We start from the raw sequence: 27,814 nt of genomic DNA on the forward strand, positions 1-27,814 counted from the left end.
ATGCATTTGCCACAGTCAGGCCACGGGCTGGTTTACAACCAGATAAATGAGTCTGTCTGCGCTTCCCCAGCCGACACAGGATAAACGGTTTCATTTTCCTAAATTGAGTCCTCCACTCGGTGGCTGCACAGACTCTGGGGAAGGCGGGCGGCCGACGTTCTGCCTGGGTCAGCGGTTCTTTCAATAATTGCCCGCTTTCCCCGCCAGCGGCCACCACGTTGGTCCCGACCCTCCCTGCGCGCAGCTGCCGGGGCTCAGTTCTAATTTAGTTCTGGGGGGTGTCGCGCAGTAGGTCTCCCTGTCCTCTTCTGTATGGATCGTCAGCCTTGGTGCTTCTGTGAGGCTGCAGGGCTGAGCCTGCCCTGGGCCTGGCTGGAACCCCAGCCCCTGACCTCCCGTGTTGCTGGCAGGAATTTTACTTATTACTTCTTTTTTAAATTATTATTTAAAGATAAAACATGTTAACAGTGCAACAAAAGTATATAGCCCCAAGCGAGCCTGCTCCTGCCCGTCCCCAGCCACCAGCCTCTCACTAGAAGCAAGCTGACCGCCCCTTGCCCTGCTTCCAGAGTATCGCCCGCCCTCCTCCTTTTTAACATGAATAGAGGCAGAGCATGTTTCTGCAGCTGCCATTTTACTCAAAAATACATATTCATGCTGCCCAGCCAGCGTGGCTCAGTGGCTTGCTGGGAGAGGGGTGGGGCAAGCACTGACCTCGCTTAGCATTCCGTGGTGAGAACCACAAAACTCTTAGCATCAGCAATGCCATTCATATTTGCATAACCCACTGACAATAGTGCAGTGAAGGCCTGGGGGTGGGGGCGTGGTGGAGGGGGTCAGTGGGGGTTTGAAAAAGGGGGCATCTGTAATACTTTCAACAATATAAAATAAAATAAAATAAAACACACACAATGCCATCCAGTCCCACACACGAGGGGACCCGAGTAAACTGGCCTGGCTTCTGCCTGTCCCACACCGTGTCCGGGGGTGACCTCAGCCCCTTATAATGCCTGCCCGACCGAGAAAACTCAAGCTGCCAACGAAGTTACAGTTTTTTCCAGTCCAAACCTGACAAGGGGGCCCTGACGCCCCTTTTCTTAGGCAGTTACTGTAGGAAACGTGGAACTACAACCCCCCCCCCCCCCCCCCCGCCGCCTCTGAGATAGAAGTCCCTGTAACCCAGAAGGCTTCCTCAACCCGGAGCCACGTCTGCAGTGCAAACGCCTGTGGAGATAGCGCCCAGCCGCCCAGCTCCCGTGGGAGGGTGGATGCTAACTCGTTTTTACTCTGAGCTGCGTTTATTAAGGCTGGGGACCGGGAAACAGGGAAGGGCTCAGCATAGAAGAAGCAAGAGGAGAGCCCAGTTTTCACCGTCTGGACTCACTCCCCTGCCCCCATTCTTCAACAAGGATCTCACAAGTAAGAGACCTAAGGGCGGTGAGCCGTGTTTGGGAAGAGCACAGAAAGAGGCCCCTAGGGACAGGGCTCAGTCTCCCCTATTTTCTTTAGCAATTCCGCTCCCTCCCGACCTCTACGCATCACAAAACAAGAGGCCCCAGAAATCAGGAGCCACCCATCTCAGAAAGGACTTAGCGGCCACCTTGAGCAGCCTCGTGTCCCCTTCCCCTCCCTGCTCCACCAAAATATTCCTTCCAGTCTATGTGTCACTCCTGCCAGGAGGAATTCTCCTGGACAAATTTTCCTCTGCCTAGTTACATTTCTAATGATACTTTAGTGTCCCTTATAGCTTCGCTAACAGAGTAACTCTCTTACTTGCCTGCTCTGACCACATGAATTGAATTAATTAAAAAACAGGAGTGGGCTGGGCTGGTGTGGCTCAGTGGTTGAGCACTGACCTATGAACCAGGAGGTCATGGTTCAATTCCCCGTCAGGGCACGTGCCTGGGTTGCAGGGCTTGATCCCTAGTAGGGGGCATGCAGGAGGCAGCCCACCAATGCATCATTGATGTTTCTATCTCTCCCTCTCCCTTCCTCTCAAAAATCAATAAAAATATATTTATAAAAACAAAACACACACACACACACACACACAAACCAGGAGTGGTTTTGTCTTGGGTCCATGTGTTCAGGTTTTGCAGATTCTAAAAGAGCGCATGGTGCCTCCCCCTCCCCCTTTCGGGGACACCAGGTGGTGAAATGTGAACAAGGACCCTGCTGTCTGTGTTTTTACTCAGTGGGGGAAGGATTAGTCCTTATTTCTTTAGAAACAAAAATAAAAACCCCTGCTGGGACCCCAGGTTCTGTCTGGAGAGCGCCCTGGCCCTGGTCTAGTTGCCTCATTTGTCCAGAAGTTTCCCCAACAGGCAGACCCCAGGGTGTGGGCTCTCTCTCTGCCAGGCACAGAAACGGGCTGTGAGCAGCAGCCCCATTTTACATCAGGCCCATTCAGAATTCCAGTCCTCGGCCTCTCAGTCATTCTGACTCTCCTTCCTCCAGCTGACAGCCTTTGCTGCCCTGGTCTCCCACGGAGCCCACGAATTTCCGTGGAAACCCAAGCCTCCAGGTCTCCTTCCTTCCCAGGCAGCGCCTCCTGGCCTGGCTCACAGCCTGCGCCCGGCGGCCTCTGGGCTGCCCCTCCTCTGCCCTCTCCCCTCCCCCGCCCCGTCCCTCTGTCCGTCTGCCCATCTGCAGCTCCGAGGCCGGGAAGCTGCCTGCTTTCAGGCTATTGTTCGGCCTATTTGATGAAAGGGCCTGCTGTGGCCAGAGTTTACCATCAGCACCACTCACTGGGCAGGGAAAGCCAGGAGCCCTCGGCAAAGCTGGGGAGGGGAGGGGCCGCCCTCTGCTCCGGGGATGGCTGGGTGCCAGGTCCTCCGTGGCCTCCGTGGCCACCACCCAGGCATTTCCTCTCTGTCGTCACTGCTTAGCCAGAGAAGTGGCCGAGAGGCGCTAACTCAGCTGAGGAGCAGGGAGAGGGAGGTTTGGCATCGAAAAGGGACTTCATGTACGTTAACCCTCACCAAGACTGGACTCAGTTTATTGTGTAAAATAAAAAGGCGGAGCTCCTTGTTAAAAAAAAAAACAGAGAAAAGAAAGATGCCTTTAAGACCATGAAAAGGTAAAGCTTTATCCTATTTTCCATGGTTTTTCTCTCGACCAGTCACGGTAATTCTGCTATTTAATCTGTTTCTCCCTCGGGCACAGGGATACTCAAGGGGCAAGCGCAGCCCTCGTGGGCACCTGGGGGGAGGGGGGGGGTCCTGCCCCAGCATTCGGGGCACTGCCTGGTCTGTCAGCCGCTGGACTGACATGCCACGTCCTGGCCGAGGGTGGGAAGTGGCCAGGCATCGCCGTTCCTGCAGACTGGCCGCTCGCACCCACGGAGGGCAGGGCACCCCGAGGGTACTGAGCCGCAGTGCCACTCTGTGGGCAGCTGGGTCAATGGGCAAGAGGCTCATGAAGAGTCTGTGTGGCGTCGGAGTGCAAGGAATTGCCCTGAAGAAATACGGACACAGCCAGGGACGCTCTGGGGGTTTACCCGGCACAAGCATGGGAAGCAGGATGGCTGCCGTGAGTCTGGGAGGAAGGGCTGCCTTAGACTCGGCGGCTGTAAGGCCCTGGCTGCTCTAGGTGGCTCTCCCTCAGCCCAGCTGGATGCGAACCAACAGCAGCCCAGCCCGGCAGTGAGGACAGGGTGTCTCATGGGTCCCGTGCTGTCAGCTGGGCGTTGACTGCTGTGGGGCAGCATCCGGGATGAAATGCGAGGCAGCAGGGAGCCCCTGCGTGTGTCTGCTCAGCCTCACCCAGCCACACACAAATCAAGCTCATGACCTTGTCTTGGGGGCTGTGTGCTGGGCCCCAGGGCGCACGGGGTCTGAGCTGGCAGTTCCTGGTTGGGCGAGAGGCTGAGTTAGCGCAGAGGGATCCAAGGCCGGCACCCGGAGGGCGGGGGCTTGGGCGGGGGCGGGGGTGGGGGGGAGATGTGCGGTGCTGGCTGCAGTCCAGTGTCAGAGCCCGGGCGGCAGGCCGGACGTGATGGATGAGCTGAGAGCTCTGCAGAGGGCACCGAGCACAAGTCCTGGCTAAGCAGTGAGGGCGGCGGAAGCCTGGTGCCATCTGTCCGTCCGTCAGACAGCCACCAGCCACAGGCCATGCAAAGTCACAAAATGCAACGAAATAAAAACATCAGTTCTCCAGTCGCATTAGCCACACGGCCAGTGGCACCAGGGTGGACAGTGTGCACACAGGCCACTGCCATCGCTGCTGAAAGTCCTATTTGAAGGCAGATGAGCCCATTACTATTCTTATATTGAATACACGCTTGAATCGCATTGAAAATACATTCAGTTAAATAAGACATAATACCAATGTTAACTTCACTGGTTTCTTTTTACCTTTTTTTTTCTTACTATGGGTAATAGGAACTTGTAAATTATCCATGTGGCTCCAATTTCCACAGGACAGTGAGATTACAGAAGGGCACAGGAACACACCTTCACTCACTCATTGCTCTCAATGCTACACCCATTCGATGCTATTCCGTTTGACCATGGCCGTAAAAACCCTTCCGTAACACAAAGCTTACGGGGCAGCCCGAGGTAAGGGCACACATGCAAGCTTTGGAGCCAGAAAGTTCCAGGTCCAAACCTCAGCTCCGCCCCCTCCTCGCTGCATGGTCTTGGCCAGAGAACTTCCCTTTGTGCCTCAGTTTTCTCATCTGAACAATGGGATCAGTGGATGAGCTACATCTGTGCACACCCCGGGCGACGGTGATGGAGACAGACGCTCGGGGGCCCGGCCCTGGTGCGCCTCTGTCAGAGGTCATCGTCACCGCTGTGATTACTGTCTAGTGTTTTTAGCGTGAAAGTAGGAGGTCAGTGTCTCTGGCCTCTGACCACTCACTCCCCTGCCCCCAGCCTCAGCCTTCAGCCTCCCGTCCCGCCCTCCGCAAAGCCCTTAGGCACGGCCCGGCACTCACCTGCTGGCAGCTGCTGGCCCAGGAGGCCCGGAGGGCGCCCCAGCGCTCCGCACGCCCGGCCTTGCTCTCCAGGTGTCTCCGCAGCTGTGCCTCCAGCTCCTGGCTGACCTGCTCGAGGGCATGCACCTGGGCCATGTACCCCACCAGGCAGCGCCCCAGGTCTTCAGCGGCATCAAGGTCCCTCCCCAGGCCTGGAGCAGGCGCTGTGGCCAGGCCTGAGCTCCGCAGCCCCTGCAGAAAGACACTGCTGATGCCCAGGGCTCGGCGGGTCACGCGGGCAGCCAGGCCACTGGTGTGCCCATTGGAGGCCATCCCTACATAGACCCTGGGTGCTCGGATGAGGCCACCCATGGCACTGGTCCTGGAGGCCGGGGGGCTATCCAGGGAGGAAGACGATGACCGTGTCCCCCTGAAGGACGCCCTGTGCCTCTGGACGGGCAAGCTGGCACCGGTGGGTACATCCACCACCACTCGCTTTGAGCTCATCGCCCTTCTGCCTCTCTGTGCCTTACGGGGCTTAGAGTCCAGCAGCTTTTGGTGCAGCCCCGGCGTCCCTGTGGCCGGGTCATCGGCCTCTCTGGAAGCTCTGTCCCCAGGGCTGCTGTGTCTGCTGTTTTCCATGAGTTCCTATCGTTCATGGAGCTGAAAGAGAGCCTGCCCATCCAGGGCCGCGTGCAGAGGCCCTCGCACATTCTCTGCAGGGTCATGCGCCCGACCTTCCAGATTTTTCTGCTGGTGGTGGCGGAGGCTGGATCCCTGCAGGCTGTGGGGGTGGCTCATCTGGGGCTGTATGTATTTCACTAAGTGAGGGCAAGGCAGGCCTCCAGCAGCCCCATTTCACAGATGAGTAAACTGGGGCTCAGATCACAAGTGGCTGAACCAGGATTTAGACAATCCAGGTATTCCCAGGGCCCATTTCAGGGCTTTCCACATCCTTACAGGTGCCCAAGGTCCCGCCAGGTAACACAGGATGGAAGCAGACGTGAACCAGCCATGGTGGAGGCAGCCCTGGGGTCTCAGGAGAAACAAACCAAGCCTGTTGCTTCCTTCATCCCCCTCATCCTGGCAGCAGCTTCAAGTCCCTCCCTAGTTCCTTCCTAGAAAACTGCAGCTCATCCTCTCTTGGCCACACAGCGTCACCTCTCTGGACCTTACTTCCCAGGCCCTGGCCTGGGCTCTACCTCTCTAATGCACCCGGAAGGCTGTCCAGGGTGCCCGCCAGACTGCGATGACAACATCCTAACGCAGGCAAAGCTGACTGGGCTGCGAGGAGCTGCATGCTTGTGAATCCCAGGATGTATCGCTGAAGGCTAAAGGAAGGGCTCAAACCAGAGGTTGCGTATTATCCTCTACACCAGCGGTTCTCAACCTGTGGGTCGCAACCCCTTTGACGGTCAAACTTCCCTTACACAGGGGTCGCCTAAGACCAGGGGTCCTCAAAGTTTTTAAACAGGGGGCCAGTTCACTGTCCCTCAGACCGTTGGAGGGCCGGACTATAGTTTAAAAAAAAACTATGAACAAATTCCTATGCACACTGCACATATCTTATTTTGAAGTAAAAAAACAAAACGGGAACAAATACAATATTTGTATTTGCATGTGGCCCGCGGGCCGTAGTTTGAGGACCCCTGCTAAGACCATCCTGCATATCAGATATTTACATTACGATTCGTAACAGTAGCAACATTACAGTTATGAAGTAGCAACGAAAATAATTTTATGGTCGGGTCACAACATGAGGAACTGTATTTAAAGGGCCAGAAGGTTGAGAACCACTGCTCTACACAGAATCACAACCCTCATGGCCAGGTTAACTTCGGCTTCCTCTGATATTTACAATGAAGCCCTGAGTCCGGGAAGGGGGAAGAAAGGAGGGGATGTACCCTCATTCACACCGGTGTCTCCCAGACTTGAGGAGGGATGATTCTCTTTTGGAGAAATCACAAACATGTTTTAAAGGATTTGTTTTATCAAAGAACAAACTGCTAGTCCTATCAGCTCATCATTCTCACAAAACCCAATTTATGGCTAAAGTAGATGAAAAATAGAGCTGGATATTAGGTTGTGTGGTTATTAAAGAAAGACTTAAAAGCCATTTTAAAATGAAAAGGATACAAAATGTATTAGCAACTTGATCCTCTGGCTAATAAAATAAGTTTATTTATATATACATGGTAGCTGAATTCTGTTGATAAGGAAAAATAAGTCATACATCCACATATGTATATATAACATATGCATCTTCGATTACATATATTATATATAAAGTTTACAAACAGGTATCTTTCTATATACACACACACATTGATAGAGTAAATGCAGTCGCTAACAGAAATCCCATGACAGGATAACATGGCAGACAGCAGCACATGGGGAAGGAATCTCAGGGCAACATTTAACCTGCTTCTGTGTGGGATGAAGAGTCTTTACAGAGAGACAACCACTGAACTCATGTCAGGTACGTCCATACGACATGGAGAACACACGTTTCTGAAGGCCATCTTTTTCAAAGTAGAATGAAGAAAGAAAAGAGTCATGATAAGACCACCGCAACAACACAAACATATGAGTCAACATTTAGGTTTGATTTCCAATCTGACTATAAGAACATCTATATTCAAAATATATACTATCAAACTATTTTTCTTTTAGAGAAAGGAAGCGTCCCAGCATTAATCTCCCGTCCCAGCCACTACCTATGAGGGAGAGAATGCAGAAGCCCGCGTGTCTCTGAGGGTCTGCCACCCTCAGTGGGGGTGGGGAGGCCGCCCACGGAGGGCGGGAGCAGGGGGGAGGGGGAGAGGAAGGGGAACGGGGAGATGGAAAATGAGAGCTGGGTGGCGAGTCCATGTGCTGACAGCCAACCGGGTGTCAGTGCCGAGGAGGATGGGATGGTTCTCCCAAGCGATGGCTTTGGCCATTTCGTGGCCGTCAGATCGCAGGGCGATTTAGAAGTTACAGCGTCGAGGCTTCTCACAGAAGCGCCTCCTCGGGGGCACTATCCGAGCGCCTTCTGAGAGACGAAGCTGAACCCCTGGACGCTGAGCCCCCCGGCACGAGTGATGCTTGAAGAAGGGCCAGCACCCTCCAGCCCGCGGATCCGCTCCGGCACCCTCTCCGGAGGAAGGCACAGCGTGGGACGCAGACGTGGGTGCTGCGGGGGAGGCAGGCGTGTGCCTCTCAGCGGGCAGCCTCTCTTCGCCAGGGAAAGGCAGGCCTGCGGTTGGCACGGCGGCAGGTCCCGTCATGCGGTGTCAGGGGGCTTGGCCTCGGGATTATGATGGACTTCGTGGGTCCCCGCCTGCTCAGAGGGGTTACCCGCAGTCAGTGGTGCCCTGTGAGGCGCTGCTCATCTGCTTCCTGCTTCAGTGATGATTCTGCTGTCTCTCCCCAGGGTGCCTTTGCTGGTGTGCACAGGAGGGGCAGCCAGGGTCACATGGATTCAAGAGGGACCTGAGCTCTAAGACTCTCTTGGGGCCACGCACATGACATTTCCTCGCTGCCCAGGGCTGCTGGGACCCACGAGGGCTCAAGGACAGTTATTAAGAGAAGCAATCGGTGCACCTGCTTTGCTTAGAAAGACCTTTATTTTATAAAGCCACGGTCGTTCTGTAAAGTTTTTTTTTTTTAAACCACACTTATAAAAAAGATGTTGACAATTCTTAGGAAAGAAAAAGCTGAAAATGTTTCTCCTTAAGTCAGGGTTACACAAAGATTATATTTATAATATATATTTGTAGATTTATGATTTAGAGCCCCAAGGCAGGGCATGGCAAAGCGAGGGCAGCTGCGGTCAGATCTCAGATACCTGATCGTTCCCCACAAACAGTGTTTCTTGGCAGAAGGGGTTGACGAGGACCATACCCGTGTCTCTGTAGTCGCCGTTGGCTGGGGAGCGCGGCTCGGAGAGCTGGTCCTGGGGAGACAGGGAGGAGATGGCGTGAGCTGGGACGGCTCACCAGGTGGCCTTTCTTAAAGAAACGGACCCACGGGAATTGTGGGTAAATATTTTTCATCCTTTGCCTTGCCAGTGCTGAGGTGCAGAGCCCTCTCTGCTCTTTCGGATTTTTACAGCAGCTTCAAAAAAGATTTCCTGCTTCCTGAGTCACCCCCACCTCAGCTTTCTGAGATGGTATTGCTTTCCTTGTCGAAGTCTGAGCAAGCTCACCATGCTCCACACACACACACACACACACACACACACCATATGGTAAACTGTGGTCCACTGGGGCCATAGACTCTTCTTCCTGCCTCTCCCTTACAGACCTCTGGGAGACCTTGCTGCTTTTCCTCCCTGACACACCCCACACTAGTCCACCTCTTTCCTGTCCTGCCGCCCCCATGTCAGAGCCTCCAAGAGCTAGCTGCCCACCTCCTGAGTCCTCGCAGAGCCACGTCAGAATCCTGGCCCCACTTCTTGCAGAACTAGATGTGAGGAGATCAACGGGTCTGAATCTCTGTGGGAGTGAACAACTCAGTCTGTCTCCACAGCCCAGGAGTGGGAACAGGCCCTCTAGTGCTTGGGCATCTGAAGGGCTGTGGCCCCATGGCCTAGGGCTATAGGCACTCATGGGCCATGGGATGGCACCACTCAGGGCTGCAGGCACCTGTGGGCCACGGGAGGGCACTGCCTAGGGTTGCAGGCACCCGTGGGCCACGGGAGGGCACCGCCCAGGGCTGCAGGCACTCAGGTGCCACGGGAGGGCACCGCCCAGGGCTGCAGGCACCTGTGGGCCACGGGACGGCTGTACTGACACAGCCTGGGGAACTGGTTCAGGGGAAAAGGCACCACTTGTTCTAAACAGGTTGGAGCCTCAGGCCCTGCAGGCGGTTCCAGGGTAGAGGCTGAGCCGCAGGCCCAGGGCTGACTGGTCTAAGACAAACCTGCCCTGCATGTCTTCTCTCTCGGAAGCCACAATGAAATCTCTGAAGTTTCTTTTTAAGTGAAACATATCATTTTGAGCAATATGTGCTGCTTTATGGAGAATAAAGAGATGAAGGAAGAGAAAGGCCATTTGTTGGTGAAATGTCTTCTCTGATGACGAGAATTTCCCTCAGTGTCCGGAATTAGCTGAGTGCCCACCTGAGGGTGGCACAAGCCTGCCTCTAAGTAAGGACAACGGGGGCATGTCAGGGGGCAGAGCCCTTCTCCGGGGCTTTCGGGCTGAGCTGCGGAGGGACTGTGGGCCGGACTTAGTCTCACAAAGCTGGTGCCCACCCAGGCGACCAGAGACTCTTCTCTGGGTGAAAAGGAAAAAGGTATTTAGGAAGCAACTCAGGTCAGAAAGAAGAAAGGAGGAGGAAGAGGGAAAGGAACGCAAGCTTGGAAAAGTTTCCCAGCACCTTTTGGGCATCGCAATTTCGCCCGCATGGCCCAGACCCGTGTTCTGCAGCTTTCGTCCACCCTAAGGGGGGCAGGCACCTGCGAATGTGCTTGGGCAAAGCTCCTGGCGGCCTCCAAAGCCGGCAACTAAGAGGCAGAGAGTACGAAGGTCAAGGGAGGACCCCAAACATTAACGTGATGTGACTATACAAGCATGCTTATAGAATCGAGTAGTATATATACAGTTGTAACAGGACAATAAAAAAAGAAGAGAACTTGGCTATGCTGATCAACTGAACGCTGTCCCCATGTCCTTCATTCTTCGCTGACTCCTTCCACACCTTTGGGAACCCCTGGACCGATGGGGCAGGACCCTGGCAGACGTTGTTTCCTTGGGTTTCCCCAGTTTCCTTCCCAGGCTCATGACACAGCTTCCACCGGAGACAGGAAACACCCTGCAAGACGCAGGAGCCACAAGAAGGAAGGAAGGGGCCATGTCCCACATAACTTCAGGGACCAAGCCTGCCCAGCAGCCTTTGTTGCCGGGGAGACTAGAAACCTTGGTTCTTGTCTCTCTCTCTTTTTTTTTGTTAATCCTCACCTGAGGATATTTTCCCATTAATATTTTTTAGAGAGAGTGGAAGGGAGGGGAAGAGACAGAGAGAGAAACATTGGTATGAGAGAGACACATCCATTGGTTGCCTTCTGCCCGACCCAATCAGGGCTGAGCGTCAAGCCTGCAACCAACGTACATGCCCTTGACGGAAATCGAACCCGGGACTCTTCAGCCCATGGGTGGACCCACTATCCTCTGAGCCAAACTGGCTGGGGTGGTTCTTGTCTTTTTTTTTTTTTAAATATATTTTTACAGATTTCAGAGAGGAAGGAAGAGGGGGAGAGAGATAGAAATATGAACGATGAGAGAAAAGAGAGAATCATTGATCAGCTGCCTCCTGCAGGCCCCACACTGGGGATCAAGCCCAAAACCCGGGCATGTGCCCCTGACTGGGATCGAACCCGGGACCTTTCAGTCACAGGCTGATGCTATCCACTGAGTCAAACCAGCTAGGGCTGCTCGCCCACCCTGTTTTTAAATTGATTTTAGAGGATGGGAGAGAAACATTGATGTGGGAGTGAACCACTGGCTGCCTCCTGCACGACCCCAACCGGACCCGGAATCCAACCCGCAATCACCGCACGCGCCCCCCGCGGCCCCCCCCCCCGCCCCCCCAGTGCAGAGCGCTTCGCTCTAACCACTGACCACCTGGCGGGCAGCCTTGCTCTGTGTAAGGAGCAGCGGCTCCGGTCGGCACTGCAGGGGAAGAGCCACCAGGGCGGCGCCAGCGACCAGCGCCCCGGCCCAGAAGGCGACCAGGCCACGAGGGACGACGGGGCAGGGCGCCTGGACTGGCTCCACCGCCCGTGTCATCAAACCACCAAAGCCGGAAGTGACACACAGGGCCCTATTCTCCAGCGGGAACCTGCGGCTTCGGCCCTCCCTGACGTCATCATCCTGCGCCGACGCAGGATAAAAGGAGGCCCCGGCACACGCCCAGCGCAGTTTCTCTTCAGGCTCCGGACCAGCTGCGACGGCGCAGCGTGGCTTCACTCCAATGGGTGGTGCAAAGGACTCTTGGAAAGTGAAGACCTTAGATGAGATTCTCCAGGAAAAGAAGCGACGGAAGGAGCAAGAGGAGAAGGCGGAGATAAAGCACTTCAAAGATTCCGAAGACTGGGATTCCCTGGAGGAGGGGGAGCTGAGGGACCACCGCATGGAGATCGCCGTCAGGAGCTCGCCCTACAGGAGGGAGGGCTCCATGGAGGACAGAGGAGAGGACGGTGATTCTTTGGCTATCAGACCACCCCAGCAAATGTCACGGAAAGAGAAAGCTCATCACAGCGAAGATGAGAAGAGACAAGAGAAACGCAGGCATCGTAGTCACTCAGCAGAAGGGGGCAAGCACGCCAGAGTGAAGGAGCCGTAGAGGGAGCACGCGCGCCGGAAGCAGCAGCGAGAGGGGCGGGACGAAGCCCGCCGGCAGTGGGAGAGGCGGAAGCGGCGGGAGATGGCGAGAGAGCATTTCCGGGGAGAGAGGGACCGAGAGAGGGAGCGCCTGGAGCAGCTGGAAAGGGGGCGGGAGCGGGAGCGGAGGCTGCGGGAGGCCGGGAGGGAGGCCTCTGCACCGCACCAGCACTGAGCAGTGCGAGAGGACCAGGGCGATAACGTGAAGGCCAGCCACCGGAGCCGTAGCCCGCCCCGGCCTCCGCGGGAGAGGTTTGCGCTGGGAGACGGCCGGAAGCCGGTGAAAGAAGAGAAGGCGGAAGAGAGAGGCCTGCTGTCTGTCCTACAAGACATGAGCGACAACGAGCGGAAGACCAGCTCGGCCGAGTCCCCCTCAGCGGAGTCAGGGTCGGGTTCTGAGGAGGAGGAGGCGGACGGGGAGGAGGGGAGCAGCAGTGAAGACTCAGAGCAGGAAGAGGAGACTGGGAGCAACCCCGAGGACGTGTCTGGACAGTCGGCAGAGGAGGTGAGTGAGGAAGAAATGAGTGAAGACGGAGAGCGAGCGGCTGAGCACCACATCCTCGTTGTTGGATTTGACCGAGGTTCCGGGGACAGTGAAGAAGGGGAGGAAGGGGTGGGCGAGGGCACCCCCCACAGCACCGCCCTGACGGAAGGCGAGTTCGTGGCCGACTCCCCAGCCCTGTCGCCCATCGAGCCCAAGCAGGAGCTGCCCAAGTGCCTGCCCGCCCTGCAGGGCTGTCACAGTGTGGAGGAGTTCCAGTGCCTGAACAGGATTGAGGAGGGCACCTACGGGGTGGTGTACAGAGCAAAGGACAAGAAGACAGGGGAGACTGTGGCTCTGAAGCGGCTGAAAATGGAGAAGGAGAAGGAAGGCTTTCCGATCACGTCGCTGAGGGAGATCAGCACCATTCTCAAGGCGCAGCACCCCAACATCGTGCGTGACGGCCAGGGAGATCGTCGTGGGCAGCAACATGGACAAGATTTACATTGTGATGAACTACGTGGAGCATGACCTCAAGAGCCTGATGGAGACCATGAAGCAGCCGTTCCTGCCAGGGGAGGTGAAGACACTGATGATCCAGCTGCTGTGCGGAGTGAAGCACCTACATGACAACTGGATCCTGCACCGAGACCTCGAGACCTCCAACCTGCTGCTGAGCCACGCCGGCATCCTCAAGGTGGGCGACTTTGGGCTGGCGCGGGAGTACGGGTCCCCTCTGAAGGCCTATACCCCTGTTGTCGTGACCTTGTGGTACCGCGCCCCAGAGCTGCTGCTGGGGGCCAAGGAGTACTCCACGGCCGTGGACATGTGGTCTGTGGGGTGCATCTTTGGGGAGCTGCTGACACAGAAACCACTGTTCCCAGGGAAGTCGGAGATTGATCAGATCAACAAAGTGTTTAAGGACCTGGGGACGCCCAGTGAGAAGATCTGGCCTGGCTACAATCAGCAGCCCGCTGTGAAGAAGATGACCTTCACTGAGTACCCCTACAACAACCTGCGCAAGCGCTTCGGGGCACTGCTCTCCGACCAGGGCTTTGACCTCATGAACAAGTTCCTGACCTACTTTCCTGAGCGGAGGGTCAGCGCAGAGGACGCTCTCAAGCACGAGTATTTCCACGAGACCCCCCTCCCCATCGACCCCTCAATGTTCCCCACGTGGCCCGCCAAGAGTGAACAGCAAAGGGTGAAGCGTGGCCCCAGCCTTAGACCCCCCGAGGGAGGCCTCGGCTACAGCCAGCTGGGTGACGATGACCTGAAGGAGACTGGCTTCCACCTCACCACCACCAACCAGGGGGCCTCGGCCACAGGCCCTGGCTTCAGCCTCAAGTTCTGAGATTCAGAGTGGACCCCAGAAACAGCGGGACCAGGGGCAGGAGCAGAGGCAGCCTGTGGTCAGACCCAGTCCTGCCGGGATGACAGGCTGCTGCGACCCGGGCTGCAGTGACGTGGCCTCGAGTTGAACTGCTGGCCTCGTTTTCCACATTTTGTTTCTATTTTGTCTTGGCTTGTAAATTTGTAGAATTAAACCTTATTTCCTTATGGGGGAAAAAATAATAAAAAAATAAATCCAGAACAAGAGATTAAATGAAAAAAAAAAAAAGGCAGTGAGTACACCCTGTGACCCATGATCATTGTGGGTGGTCTGCAGGGCACACGCGTGCCCAGGGAGGTGGGACAAATGGTAGCATCACTCTAGCTCAGGGTGGGGAACCTTTTTTCTGCCACAGGCCATTTGGATATGTATAACATCATTTGCGGGCCCTACAAAATTATCAACTTAAAAATCAGCCTGGCCCTGACCGGTTTGGCTCAGTGGATAGAGCGCTGGCCTGCGGACTGAAGGGTCCCAGGTTTGATTTCGGTCAAGGGCATGTACCTTGGTTGTGGGCACATCCCCAGTAGGGGGTGTTCAGGAGGCAGCTGATCGATGTTTCTCTCTCATCGATGTTTCTAACTCTATCCCTCTCCCTTCCTCTCTGTAAAAACTCAATAAAAGATATTGAAAAAAAATCAGCCTGCAATATTTAATCAAACAATTAACTCACCCCTAACGCCTTGGCAAATGATTTCGAGGTTCTTGTAGGGCCCGTGGGTCGGATGTTCCCCACCCTGCACTAAAGCCCAAAGAGGGGCGTAGACCCCCTGGGAGGGATGCCGATACAATCCACTCTGCAGCCAAACTGAGCTTCGTGCGCAACCCTGAGCTTGTGTCGATCGGCAGCCTCTGCATCAGAGCCTCTAGCTGTGCCCATGGCCTGTGCTCTGGGCTGGAAAGACTACCTGGCCTTCCCGTTGTATGCTCACAAGCGCTGCCCTTCACCTTTGGCTTTCGGGGCTGATTTTGCAAAGAGAACATGAGGAAGTTAGAGCTCAGAGGTTTGCAGCCTACACTCAAGGTGGGCCAGCCTCTGCCTTGTCCTAAAACCCGGTCACACAAAACTCAGAATTTCCAATGACCCTCTGCTGCCCACGACTAAAGTCTATTCAGGCCCATTCAAGACCATGCCCATCCACCTGCCAATCCTGCTGCACCTTGGCCTCTACCCACCTTCTCTTCAGAGTGGAAAGGGTACAGCGCCCAAGTCAGAGACCTGGGTCCCGAGCCCAGCTCTCTAACCAGCCAGCCAGGTCGTTCTGGCCAAATGCTCCTCAGCGACACCCCACAACCACCCCATCTGACTTAGCCACGCTCTTTGCTAGGACACCTGCTAAGTCCTCTGAGCAGACTTCCTCGGGTGCCCACAGCTCTGTGATGCCTCTTGCATCTCCCCTAGTCTGCATTGTTTCTGAATGATGCATGAGGCTCCAATCTGGGCCCCTGGGGAGCAAGCTCTCATCTCCACAGTCCCCGGGGAGTAACACGTGTGCTCTGTGAATATTTGTTGGCTTGTTCCCAGGAACAGTGACTCTAAAACTTTAACATGTGCATAAGGTGCCTGGGATTGTCGCTGAAGTGCAGACCCTGATCACAGGGCTGGGCAAGCTGCAGCCTCCTGTGCTGCTGGCCCGGGGACCATGCTTCGAGGAGCAAGGCGCCTGGAAACGCGCAGATGCTCCCTCCACAGCTCTCTCGGGAGCCTGTGACTCTCCGGGCAGTGGGGCCAGCACCTCCAGGGGCACCCCTGGTCGGGGCTCCGTACCTCAGAGGTGGTGAGGGACTGGATCTCCCTGGGCAGCTCCACGGCGTGCTTGTTGAAGTAGTCCATGGTGATGGCGTTGTTCCAGTAGCTCAGGTTGTTCTCCGGGTTGGCTGCCTTCTTCTTCCTCCTCAGGCAGCACACTGTCAGCAAGACCGCTGTGGAGAGAGTCCAGGTTAGAGAGGGAGGGGGACAAGCACGGAGCAGCATTCCCGAGTGACAGAGGCCAGTCCCCAGGAGCGCGGTGATGGCCACCCAGTCAGCCACTGACCCCACTCATTAATTCATGTGTGCGCTCATTCATCAAATACCCACGTATGCTGAGTGCCTGTGCCAGGTGCTGGGGTGGAAGAAAGACAAGGATGCCCTGCTTTCGTAAGCTTCCCCTCTAGGTGTGTATGGAGGGTGCAGAGGGGTCAGACAATCTATGCATAATACACAAGGAATGAATAAGGTGAATTCAGATAGTGACAACTGTTCAGAAAAATAAAACAGGGTGAAGGGAGAGAGACAGTGGAGGTGAGCTGGGGGAGAGAGTGCGTTAGAGTCATCACAGAAGGTTTCCCTAGGAGGTGAACTAGAGCTAAAAATAGAATGGGGGGCACTAGCCACGTGCAGAACAGGGGGCAGTGTGTTTCAGGTAACGAAAACAGCACGTGCAAAGGGCTTGAGGTAGGGACAAGCTTGATGTGTGAGAAAAGGCTGGCACGGCTGGAGTGGGGTGTGGAGGAGCGAGGCAGGAGATGAGGCCAGGCAGGAGATGAGACCAGAGGGTTGTGTCCATAGACTGTGAGGCAGGAGGCTGGGCTGTAACTTCAGTTATCTGTGGGCACTGCAGTGCCACGCCTGAGTCTGCTCCAAGAAAAGGCCACGCTCATTCGGTGGGAGGAGAGCGTGGCTGCAGAAAAGGCACATATATTCTGAGTGGCTCTGCTGGACTGATGAGGGGAGGGGAGCAGAGAGAAGGGCAGAGCCAAACGAGCCCTTGATTCCCACAGGCGGCCGAGAGCAAACCCTGACACCTGGACTCCCATGTCTGCTGTTCACTGTCCATGATTCTGCCTCACAAAGACACTCCAAAGGCTGAGGCGGCACATTCGGGCCTGGTGGGGCTCAACACAGCCTGACGTGCGACCTGTCTGTTCAACCTCTGAGACTTGAGGTCCCCAGGGAGGGATACATTTGGATGCTGCTGATGAACCAGGTGACAGAGTGACTTGGGACAACAAGGAGGCCTCTGCGATGGGAGAGCTGGGATGGCTGTCTAGGCTCCCACGTAGAACAGGTGATGCAATGCCAAGGGTGACAGGATCCCTCTTGGGGAGGAGCCCGTAAGTGAAGACCAGGCATCTCCTGCCCACACTCGCCATCGCCAGGGCCTGTAAGGTGGTTGAAGCTCCAGGCCAGGGGTGGGCAGGGTGCACCCAACAGCCTGGAGGTGCCAACCACCTGTGCTGGGGAGACAGGGCCCCAAGCTGAGCTGGCCCGGAGGCTGGACCCATGGTGACAATGGCCACCAGGGGGCAGCAGAAGACCACCTCTGTCCACAGCAGCCAACTGGCCAGCACCCGGGAGCCTGTGTGTGCCAGGGTGTGGGGCAGCTGCAGAAGCTGGCACCCACACAGCTGCGACCTCAGGGCCCACACCCAGCCCTCTCAGATGCAGGAATTTTCCTGGAGGCAGGAATTCTGTAGCTCTCATCCCAGCTGCCATCTCAACCTGAGACCTCCAGATAAGTTCAAGAGATCAGGCAAGTTTGTTTCCATGCCTTCCAATCTGCTTTGATCAGGAAGACTTTAATTTGCTCACCATTCTTCTGGGTTGCCTTAAAAGGTTTTAAAATAGGAAGGAAATGTCTGAATGTTTGAGCTATAAGAAATTTTAGTCTGGCTGGTATAGACTTAAAATTTGTGCGTTTCCTCCTCCTTCCCGCCCTTCCTTCTGAAGAGTCCTTTCAACTGGTTGAAGGGAATGGGGGAGGGGAGGGGCAGGGGTTGAAGCTGCAGAATGCAGCCTGAAAATCTGCTAACTTAGGGCACCGCCTTACTCCACAGATGAGAAGGCCATGGCCAGAGCACCTGGCTGGCTGGCCACAGGTCACAGGTGTGAGTGGCAGGGCCGGGGCAAGTCTCTGTTCTTCACTGTCCCCGCTTTCCATCTGCTCCTGGGACTGGGTGTGCGAGAGCCTGAGGAGTCAAGCTGGCGGCAGCCGCAGAGAGGGTAGAGGGGCGAGGCTGCCATGGAGCCGGGCTGTGCACCTGGGCCGGCACAGGTTGCAGAATTAGGTCCCTACCCCTCCCGCCCTGAGTCCTGTGCGAAGGCTGGCCCTGGTGGGGTGGCCTGAGGGTTGGGACAGGGACTTCTGTTCTCACCTCTCTCTCCTTCATGTGTTGTGAGTGCTCCCGTCCTGACTGCATCTCTCTCAGCAGCTCCCAGGGCCGCTCAGGTGCACTTCCCTGCCACATGGGAGCCGGCCTGGCGACAGAGCTGGGGCTTGGAGTCCAAAGACCTGCGTTCAAGCCTGGCTCTGCCATGTGTTAGACTAGGCAAGGCACTTCACCACGCTGATCAGCAGGGGCCTCACAGGTTTGTAAGGAAAGTTAGAGACCATGAACGCAAATGCCTACATGCTGCCTGACACACAACAGGTGTGTGATTAACAGTCTCCTCATTCTCCCAGCATCCTCCACACAGAGGCCCAGGAAGAAAACGGGGCTGCATGACTCAAGGCCACGGGTGGCTTAGAACTCTCATTATTTCAGCGACTGACTGTTCATCCAGGAAAGGAAAGTACAGCTCAGACGTGTGGCATCTCTGATGTGCCCCCAGCGCTGACCTAGGGGCCTTATCACCCAATTTAACCCACGAATCGGCTATGGAGGAAGCTGCTGTTAACCCCCACCCCCCCCACCCCCCCCATTTCCAGAAGAGGAGCCGGAAGCTCCTGGGTATTAACACAGCTGGCCCTGCTCACCCAGCTCGTCCCTGGGACTTGAACCCCGGTCCCTGTGACCCTCGGGTTGATGCCTGCCGTCACATCTTGCCCTGGACTCTGGAGTGGACGCGCCTCAGCACACGAGGTGCTTTGTACATACACAGCTCTGTGCAAACACCGGTGCTGGCCACCCCCTTCCGGTTCAGGTAGAAGCTCCAACTGCTCTGCTCCCCGCCAAAGGCAACAGCTGTGAAGACTCCCCAGGACATCAAGATCTCGACTTCCTCACGTTCTAAAGTGGAGTGCGGGCTCAGCAAGTCCTCTGGGCCTCCTAGGAGTGCCCGTGGGGATCATCCTGGACCTGTCAGATGTGTGGCAGGAAGGAGGAGCCCAGGGATTGGAGGAAGGAGGAACAATGCTGTGTTGAGGGGGAGGCACGGTTCCAGGGATAGGCTCCCTGTGCGACAGGAAATGGAAATGAACTCCTGCAGGTTCCCCGAGGACTCAACCTTTCCAAGCACCTGCTAAAGTGCCTCCCCAGGCCTGATGGAGAAGGCACAGCAAATCCTAACAGCAGGGTGAATTGTAACTGCCACACGACCACTGCCATGAACACAGCACCTTCTCCACAGCAGGCACCGCGATGGGCCTTGGAGGCATCATCTCTTTGGAGTGAGTGCTGCAGCCACGAAAACGCTTTGCTCAGACCCCCTGCTGCAGGGAGCACAGCTCAGGGATGGCCCAGCTGCTGCCCTGGACCCGCCACCACGTCTGTGCCGAGGCCGCGCTCCCTGGACTGCTCCCAGCCATGAGGACTGTGGCGGGTACCAGTGCTCTGCTCCTGCAGGACAGGGACGCTCCATGGCCTGAGGTCTCCACTGGCCCGTTAGAAACTCCCTTAAAATGGCACTGCAGTTCGAGACTCCTCAATCCTCCTGCCTCCCTCTCCTTTCTACTCTTTAAATGTTTTAAAAATTGATTTCAAAGAGAGAAAAGGAGATAGAGATAGAAACATCGATCAGCTGCCTCCTGCAAACCCCCTACTGGGGATCGAGCCGCAACCTGGGCATGTGCCCTGACCTGGAATTGAACCGTGGCCTCCTGGTTCCTGGGCCGACACTCAACCACTGAGCCACGCCAGCTGGGCTCCCGCTCCTTTCGTGGGCGGCAGAGCTCCAGCCCCTCCCTTTATAGTTCACAGCCGCTGCCCCACTCGTCCGCTTGAGGCCTAACCCGTTTTGGTGTCTGCCTCCCGAAGGCCCCGGACTGACAGAGAACACTGGCCCCATGTTTCAGGGGAGAAGGCACTGGACCAGGGGATAGGTAACTTGTCCAAGTCTCCTAGGCTGCGAGTGGGAAGCCGGGATGACGTCCAGGTGTTTGGTCCCCAAGCCACGTCTTCCCATCACACAGGCTCCCTCACCAGCGGTCCATGCAGGCCTAACGTTAGGAAACGAGAGAGCGGGGAGCGCCGACACACTTCCGGGGGGCCCTTCCCTGTGTGCGTGACTAACGGGGCCCTGGAGGGAAGGAGGGCTCAGGAGTGCGATGAGCCAGGCTGGGGCAATCGTTTCCCTCCCTGGAGGCTGAGGGGGCAGGTCCAGGGGAGGCCTCAGCATGTGGAAGGTGTGGAAGGCGGCAAGACTGGCCGAAGCCATGGGCCTGGGGGAGCCAGGCTGGGGACTTGCTGCCTGACTCCCCACCCTGGCCGGAGGGAATATGCCTGAGGAAGCCCAGGAGGTCCCCACCAGGGGGCGCTGGTTGGGCAGCACAGAGCAGAGCTGAGAGCCTGGGCATGACACCGGTCAGCTGAGGACACGCCTGGACAGCCCTGCCCTGCCAAAGGCTGCTCCCTCCCTGTTCACCTGGCTCAGGAGCCCCCAGGTCACACTTCCTTCTCGTCCTGATCTCCTCTAGTCTCTTCACTGGAAAGAGTAACTCTAACAGGTTTTCTTATAAGGTCACAGTCACGTGGGGCCTGTGAGTAAAAGGTACACACACATTCAGACTTGACTGCCATTCTCAGAACAACGAAGACAGCGAGAGCCACGCTGTGCACACCAGTGTGGTCGGTGACCCCTGCACGGACGCTCCGATGGTGTACCCTATGGAGGAAGGGAGCGGGTGCTCTGGGGCAAGGCACAGGGCCGCACTCCGGGCCTGGGAGGAAAGCCTGCGCGGTTGGCCTTGCTTCCTGCCCTCACCTTCCACATTCTCAGGACTGGGTGTGGCATGAGTTGGTGAGAACCCAGAGGGCTGACAGGCGAGGGAGGGTCCATGCAGCACCAGGCCCAGAGCCTCCGGCGGGAGGTGGTGGGCAGTGTGTCCTGATGGTGGCAGCAGAGACCAGCTCAGGAGCCGCATGGCTCCCCTGCCCCAGCCCAGGGAGGCCTGGATCCGACCAATCCCACTCCTCAGCCACCTGAAACCCTGTGTGCGGTCTCTGGCTGGGTCCTTTGGCTGCTGGTGGGGCTCAGACTGGGCGGACAGGGGAACTGGTAACATCCTGTTGGGCAAGCCTGAGATGTGCTAAGACTGCCCCCTGATCCTGCCAGAGCAGGGGAGTCACCCACCCATCTGTTCAGTGGTCCCCGCCATATGGAGTCTGGCCTCTGGAGGAGGGAGAAAAGCAGGGCCAGGGCCGGACTGAAAAGCCAGATGTGAGAGCATCTATGCATGGTCCTGCCTGCCACCCAGGCTGCCTGCAATACCTGGCAAATGGCAACGGAGGAGGCCCTTCTTGGAAGGCTGCAGGGTGAGCTTTAGGACAGATGCCGGCGTTGGGAAGGTCTGAGACAGAGCCCTAGGCCTGGGGTGCAGCTATGAAAACCGTCTGCATACGCACGCACCTGTGCCTTTAAAGAGCACAGCGTCCTGCAGGGACAAGTGTTCTCTCTCAGTGCTCCTCCTCGCTGGGCCTTCCCAGGCGAACGATGACCCTGAGAAGTCGGGGCCATGACTGAGGACAGCAGCTGTGTGTGGAGGCAGCCAGGGCTGAGGCAGGAGCCTTGGTGAGTGGGCTCAGGGGAGTGGAAATGCAGGACAGACGCCTAAGAAGTGGGGTCAGAGGTCCACGGGGCTACAGAGTCTGCTTTGAACACAGGTGGGTATAATCCTTGACGAAGTACCTGTCCTATCCCCAGCACCTGAAGGCTGTGCCGGAAGCATTCTGCAGGTGCTGTGCCAGGCTGTGTCCTTACTTCTGCCGCGGCTGATGTGATCATGCACGGCTTAGGCAGCCCACGGGGTTTCTGGCTTTGCAGTAAGCTCTGCTCTGCTCCACACGCACACATAGCAAAAGGACTAGAATTGCAAAGCCCAGGTGTGGCCTGTAGGGGCAAAGGCTAGATCTACTCCTGCTGTCCAGCCCAGGCAGAGAGGAAGCCGGCGGGGAGAGGGCTCCGGACGGGGGAGCACAGCACACATCTCTGACTGCCCAGTGCCTGGCACACAATGGGCACTCGAGAAATAGCGTGTTCCATCAGACAAACAGATTCTACCACCAGATCTGGGTGGACTCACGTGTGATTGGGGCTCCGGGGAAGTCACATCACCTGGTGACGTACGCCCCATCTGTAGGGTGTGCTCCTTGCCCAGCGTGTTTGTCTCTCTATATTTTATTCCTCTGGTGAGTCTGTTTTAAGGCTGGAATGGTTAACAATAATGGGAACTCACTTTGTAAACTAGAGCCTCTGGGCACATGTGAAGGATGGAAAATTAGAAAGCTGTCTCCAGTGTGGTTACTTCCTACTATGACCGTGATTCATTATTTATTGGCTAACAGTACAATATTTTCTTATTGTCATTCTTTGTGTGTGTGTGTTTTAAATCCTCACCCGAGGATATTTTTCCACTGGTTTTAGAGAGAGTGGAAGAGAGAGGGAAAGACAGAGAAATATCGACGTGAGAAGAACACATCAATTGGTTGCCTCCTGAACACACCCCAACCAGGGCCAGGGAGGAGCCTGCAACTGAGGTACATGCCCTTGACTGGAGTCGAACCTGGGACCCTTTGATCTGCAGGCTGACACACTATCCACTGAGCCAACCGGCTAGGGCTCATTCTTCTGTTTTAGAAGAGGACAATCAGATTTAAGAATACATGTGTGGCCCTGGCTGGTGTGGCTCGGTTGGTTGGGACGTTGTCCCGTGCACCAAAAGGGTTGCGGGTTCAGTTCCCAGCCAGAGCACATGCCTTGGTTGTGGGTTCAATCCCTGGTTGGGGATGTATGGGAGGCAATCGACTGATGTTTCTCTCTCACATCAAAGCCTCTCGCACTGATGTTTCTCTCTCTCTTTCAAATCAATAAACATATCCTCGGGTGAGGATTAAGGAAAAAAGAAAAGAATACACGCTGCCTAATGAAACAATACAACCTGCAACCTGCAAACATGCTCACCTCTGTGACCTGGGTCCCTGAGCAGACAGGCTGCCACCCTGACATGGGAGTCTGCTCTGCTCTCCCACTGGAAGGAGACAGAAAGCGGGAGCGGCGGCTCCTGGAGAGGATCCAGAATCCAGATTAAGCAGATCTTGTGGGGCGCAGTGCCAAGCAGAAATGATGCCACGTTAAAGGCACACACTCCTGCCTGACGGCCAGACGACCTGCCTCACGGCCTCCTGTGTGTGCAGGTTCTGGGGCTGGGCTCCTCCAGAGTGGGTGAGCCCAGGGTGAGACGTGCTGGTCAGCGCAACCGACAACGCCGACGCCAGGCTGCGCTGCCTGAACAAAGGACCATCGCGCCGCTCTGCGTGGCTGGGCATGTGGACGCTGTCCTCTCCCTTCTGGGGGCCAGATGGGCTGGGGCCACTGGAGAGGCCGTGATGGGGGCAGGGCCAGGGCCAGGGCCATGCAGCCCGTGGAGCAGTGGTTCTCAACCTTCCTAATGCCGCGACCCTTTAATACAGCTCCTCATGTTGTGGTGACCCCCAACCATAAAATCATTTTCGTTGCTACTTCATAACTGTAATGTTGCTACTGTTATGAATCATAATGTAAATATCTGATACGCAGGATGTATTTTCATTGTTACAAATTGAACATAATTAAAGCATAGTGATTAACACAAAAACAATATGTAATTATATATGTTTTCCGATGGTCTTAGGCGACCCCTGTGAAAGGGTCATTTGACCCCCAAAGGGATCGCGACCCACAGGTTGAGAACTGCTGCCGTGGAGGGACCTGCAGGAACAGGGCGAGCAGCTTGGGGAAAGAGAAGACTGACCTTGAGAGCCATTTCAAATGTTTTGGGGCCGGCAGACTGACTGGTTCTGTGTAGTTTCAGAGGGCATGGCTTAGGGCACAGAGTGAAAATTACAAGGAGGCAAATTCTGGCCCCCAAGAGAGCAGGGTAACAACCCGAGGGAGAACGGGCTGTCCTGAGTGAGCACACAGAGGTGCCTCACCTGGAGGGTTCGGAGGGAGGCCGGATGGGAGCTGAGTGGGGTGGGTGGGTGGGGCTGAGGTCAGTGAGCATCCTTGTGAGGTTATCAGAGAAACTGAGAATCTAGGATCAAGCACCTGGCGAAGACATAAAGGAAGCCCTCGGGTCTGAGTGACGACAGCAGGTTCTCTATGGAGACACTGGGGGGTGGGGGAGGGGTTGGGGGGGGGGAAGCAGCAGCAAGAAGTGCCGGTCACTTGGGGAGAGCCCTTCTGCACCAACACCAGTGGGAGCAGCGGACAGTGATGAGTCCACGCAGCGTCCAGCTCACACCCGTGAACACACAAAACTGGGGAGCGAACAGCTCAGTTCGCAGGTACTGAAGCCTCAGTTTAGCAGCAGGCGCTGTTTTCCCAGGGCTAACAACTTCCTGCAAGACCACAGCTGCTCTGCCCTTCTTTCTTGGGGGGAGAGAGACGGAAGGAGGGGAAGAGATGCGGGAGGGGAGGAAAGACAGGAAGGGATGTGGACGGGATGTAGGAGAGGAGGTGAGGGCTCTGCTGTAATTTGCAAGTGCCCAGTCTCACCCAGGCTCCTCGCTGCCGCTGCTGCGTCACTACAGGCAGTCACAGGCGACCCTGGAGGGCAGGGTGGTGTCGTGGCAGGGGCACTGGGCTGGAAGATAGGCGCTGTGGGCTCTCTGCCAGCCTGCCTCTCGCTAACCCTGGGGTCTCGAGTGACCACATTGCCCTCCAGTTTGGCGTTTCTTCCTGCAACGTGCAGGGTAAACTGGACTCCCTGTGGGGTCCTCCCCGCCCCTGGGAGCTGTGCCTGTATGACCAGTGGGCATCGAGCTGTGACTGGCAGAGCCAAGGACCAGGGGCAGGGAGAACCACGATCCCTGTCATGCCACCTGTTTCCTGGGATTCTGAACAGCTTTGCCGTCCACCTGGTGGGGACTGTCCAACCCTGGGCCAGGGGGTTCTGGGGACGGGCAAGTTGGTGTGGAGGAGGGAGAGGAGAGGGGGGGAGTGGGGAGGGCACTCACAGCAGGAGGAGATGGGCACGCTGATGGCCAGGACCACCCAGGCAATGTCCATCTTGCTCAGGCAGATGGTGGCTCTGTGCTGGGGGGAGTCCCCTTCGGCCACGTGGGAGATGTTCCCGGCGGGGCCAGGCTTCCAGGTCCCCGCAGGGACCAGGCGGTTGAGGAAGTTCCCCGTGGCCGTGGACACCACTGTGGACAGAGGACGGGGCAGCCGGGCAATCATGCTGGGGGCGGCCACAGCCTCCTCCTCGGCTCGGGGGACAGTGCTTTCTGAGGCCCCAGGGGGGTGAGCGGGGGCCCGCGGGGCTGAGGGTGTCGCTGAGGATGTTCCCTGAGGAAGCCCCTCGGGAGGGGCGGAGACGCTGGCATCGAAGGCAGCCTGGGGGGGCCCCGGGGCCGCCGTGGAGCCCCTCGAGCTGGCGGACAGAGGCCTGCCGGTCCCAGGGGTGCCAGTGAGCCAGGAGTCACTGTGGTTGGAGCTGTCGTGGGGGTCACCGCGAGGGCGCAGAGAAGGCACTGGGGCAGGTTGTGGGCTGGCGGGGGCGCCTGAGGCTGTGGCGGCGTCCGGCTGCCCTCCTGGGCTGGTGAGGGTCGGACCACCCCCCTGGTCTGCTCTAAGGCCCGGCTTGGCTGCCGTGAGCACCAAGGGGGTGGTGCCTGGTGCCCATGTGGTCCTGCTGGGCGCTGTGGCTGCGGCCACCGTCTGGGGCTGTGGCGAGGAGGAGGAATTCCAGGGGGTGAGGGTGGAGGGCTTGGGCTCCGTGGACCCTGTGGCGTTGCCTCTGAGGACCTGAGAGGCTCTCACCCCCTGGTGCTTCTGCCCCAGGTGTGCGGAGCTCTGATTCCTGCCCCGCGGGCCTTCCTTTCTTCCCGAGGGGCCCCCAAGTGCGGGCAGGACGGGGCGGGATGAACCGCCAGCCCCCCTTCGGGCAGAGCCAGGCGGTCTGGGGGGCCTGCGTGTGGCCCCCCGGGTGGGTGCTGGGCTGGGGCGGCTGGTGGCTGCAGGCGGCTTTGTCAGCAGGATGGTGGGCCCAGCCTCCTCCAGGGGGCGGCCCTCTGGGTGGGAGGTGGCCGTGGCCGTGGCTGTGGCCGTGGCCGCAGGAAGGGGCCCTGTGCTCAGGGGGCCGTCAGCATGGCGGGCGGTTGCCGTGGCCATCGTGGTGGAGGCGGTGTTTGCAGGAGGGTGTCCCTCTGGGTAGGGTGTTGCTGCTGCCACGGTGGCTTCGGCCTGTGAGAAGGGCCCATCAGGACGGGGGCTCAAGGTCATGCTGGAGGGGGCGGCCACCAGGGCGGAGCGACTGGTGGAGCTGAGCAGTGGGGTCACCATGGTGCCGGGAGGCAGGACCTGAAGAGAGTTCCTGGGAGATGGTTCCTGGGCAGCAAACGCCAGAGCTTCGGTCAGCGCCAAGGTCAGGAGGAAGCCTTGAGGGAGACAGAGGGCAGAGGTGAGGTGCCGGGAGAGGCTGGGGGCCCGGGCCTTCCTAACCCGAGAACCTGCGACCCCGGAACTCAGGGGAAGCCCCCGAGCATCCCCGAGGTCCAGCTGGAGACAGCCGGCCTGCCCCGCCCAGGAGCGGCCTTGGGCCTGATCCCGACCTGTGAACTCCTGCTTGTTCCCGCGAGCCCCTGGGTCCTTCTCACCCTTCCTTCAGCCCTGCTGGCCGCCCAGCAATGGCGGAGCAGAAACCATTTCCATCTGGCCACTCTCTGGGGTCCCCTCCCCCACATTCCAGCAGGGCTGATGGCCAGCTCCTGGGACAGTCAGTGGAGCTGCTGACAGGGAAGGCAGGGGCCTGGTGAGCTTCCGGGGAGCAGGGAGGGGAGATCACTTCCTGGCAGGCCTTGGGCATGAGGCCCAGGACCACCCTGGGGCCACCTCCAACTTAGGTGGAGTGCGGGGTCTTGGAGGGAACCAGTGTCCCCCTCACCCTGCGCTTCACTTCTCAGTGAGGGGCCAGGGGAGGCTGAGGATTGTAGCTCCAATGGACTGTAGCTCCCATGATCTCTAGGAACAATCTGCCCTAAACAACCTATTTTTCCCAAACGTTCATTCGTGACGTAGCCCAGACATGAGCAGTGGGCTCTGCCTGTTCAAGTCAGTCCTGAGAGCTGGTTACGGAGCAGCTACCCCACCCCCACCTTTCATGCGTGGTTCAGTCCTCAACCACCCGCGGGGTGGAGCACGGAGGCTCCGGAGATTCAGTAACACGTTCGAGGCCCCACAGTATCCGAAGGATTTGAAACAGGGCTGGATCCCACAGGCACGTTTTTCCTGGTTGAACAGCACCAATGGCACAGGAGGAGGAAGAAGGAGACGGGACCTGCATCCACAGAGGAACGTACTGCTGTGCTCCGACCAGTTCAGGCTCAGTCCGCCTCCCCCTGCAGCTTAAACCACAGGGGCGATCTAAGAACCGTATCGAGGCCTCTGATCTGAGGCACATTCCATTATGAGCCCCTGCTTGGCTCCTGAGGGCCTTGGCTCAATGTAAGTGTTGTTAGGAACTGAATTGTGCCCC

At 57.2% G+C, this 27,814-nt stretch overlaps 3 protein-coding genes across 3 annotated transcripts in view; 1 reads left to right on the plus strand and 2 right to left on the minus strand.

The window, feature by feature from the left end:
• The window catches only part of BFSP2 (beaded filament structural protein 2), a gene marked incomplete at its 5' end in the record, with an annotated part of 45,312 nt that extends 39,887 nt beyond the window's left edge, over positions 1-5,425 (minus strand). The window contains one exon of the mRNA XM_081106360.1: positions 4,940-5,425. Coding sequence (XP_080962486.1) covers positions 4,940-5,425 — 486 coding nt within the window. The remainder of the gene's footprint in view (positions 1-4,939) is intronic.
• A 1,613-nt stretch (positions 5,426-7,038) lies between these two features.
• Positions 7,039-27,814, minus strand: part of TMEM108 (transmembrane protein 108) — a 299,567-nt gene continuing 278,791 nt past the window's right edge. The window contains exons 4-6 of the mRNA XM_081106361.1: positions 25,296-26,717; positions 15,928-16,082; positions 7,039-8,855 (exon numbers count right to left, since the gene is read on the minus strand). Coding sequence (XP_080962487.1) covers positions 8,733-8,855; positions 15,928-16,082; positions 25,296-26,717 — 1,700 coding nt within the window. The 3' untranslated portion in view covers positions 7,039-8,732. The remainder of the gene's footprint in view (positions 8,856-15,927; positions 16,083-25,295; positions 26,718-27,814) is intronic.
• LOC308530051 (cyclin-dependent kinase 11B-like) lies at positions 11,876-14,120 on the plus strand (the record flags this gene model as incomplete). The annotated part of the gene is given in 4 exon segments (XM_081106523.1): positions 11,876-12,244; positions 12,248-12,457; positions 12,461-13,219; positions 13,221-14,120. Coding segments are annotated over 4 exon segments (2,238 nt in total).

Source organism: Myotis nattereri (assembly GCF_964212035.1).
Source record: "Myotis nattereri genome assembly, chromosome: 14".
In the NCBI taxonomy this organism is placed as follows: domain Eukaryota; kingdom Metazoa; phylum Chordata; class Mammalia; order Chiroptera; family Vespertilionidae; genus Myotis; species Myotis nattereri.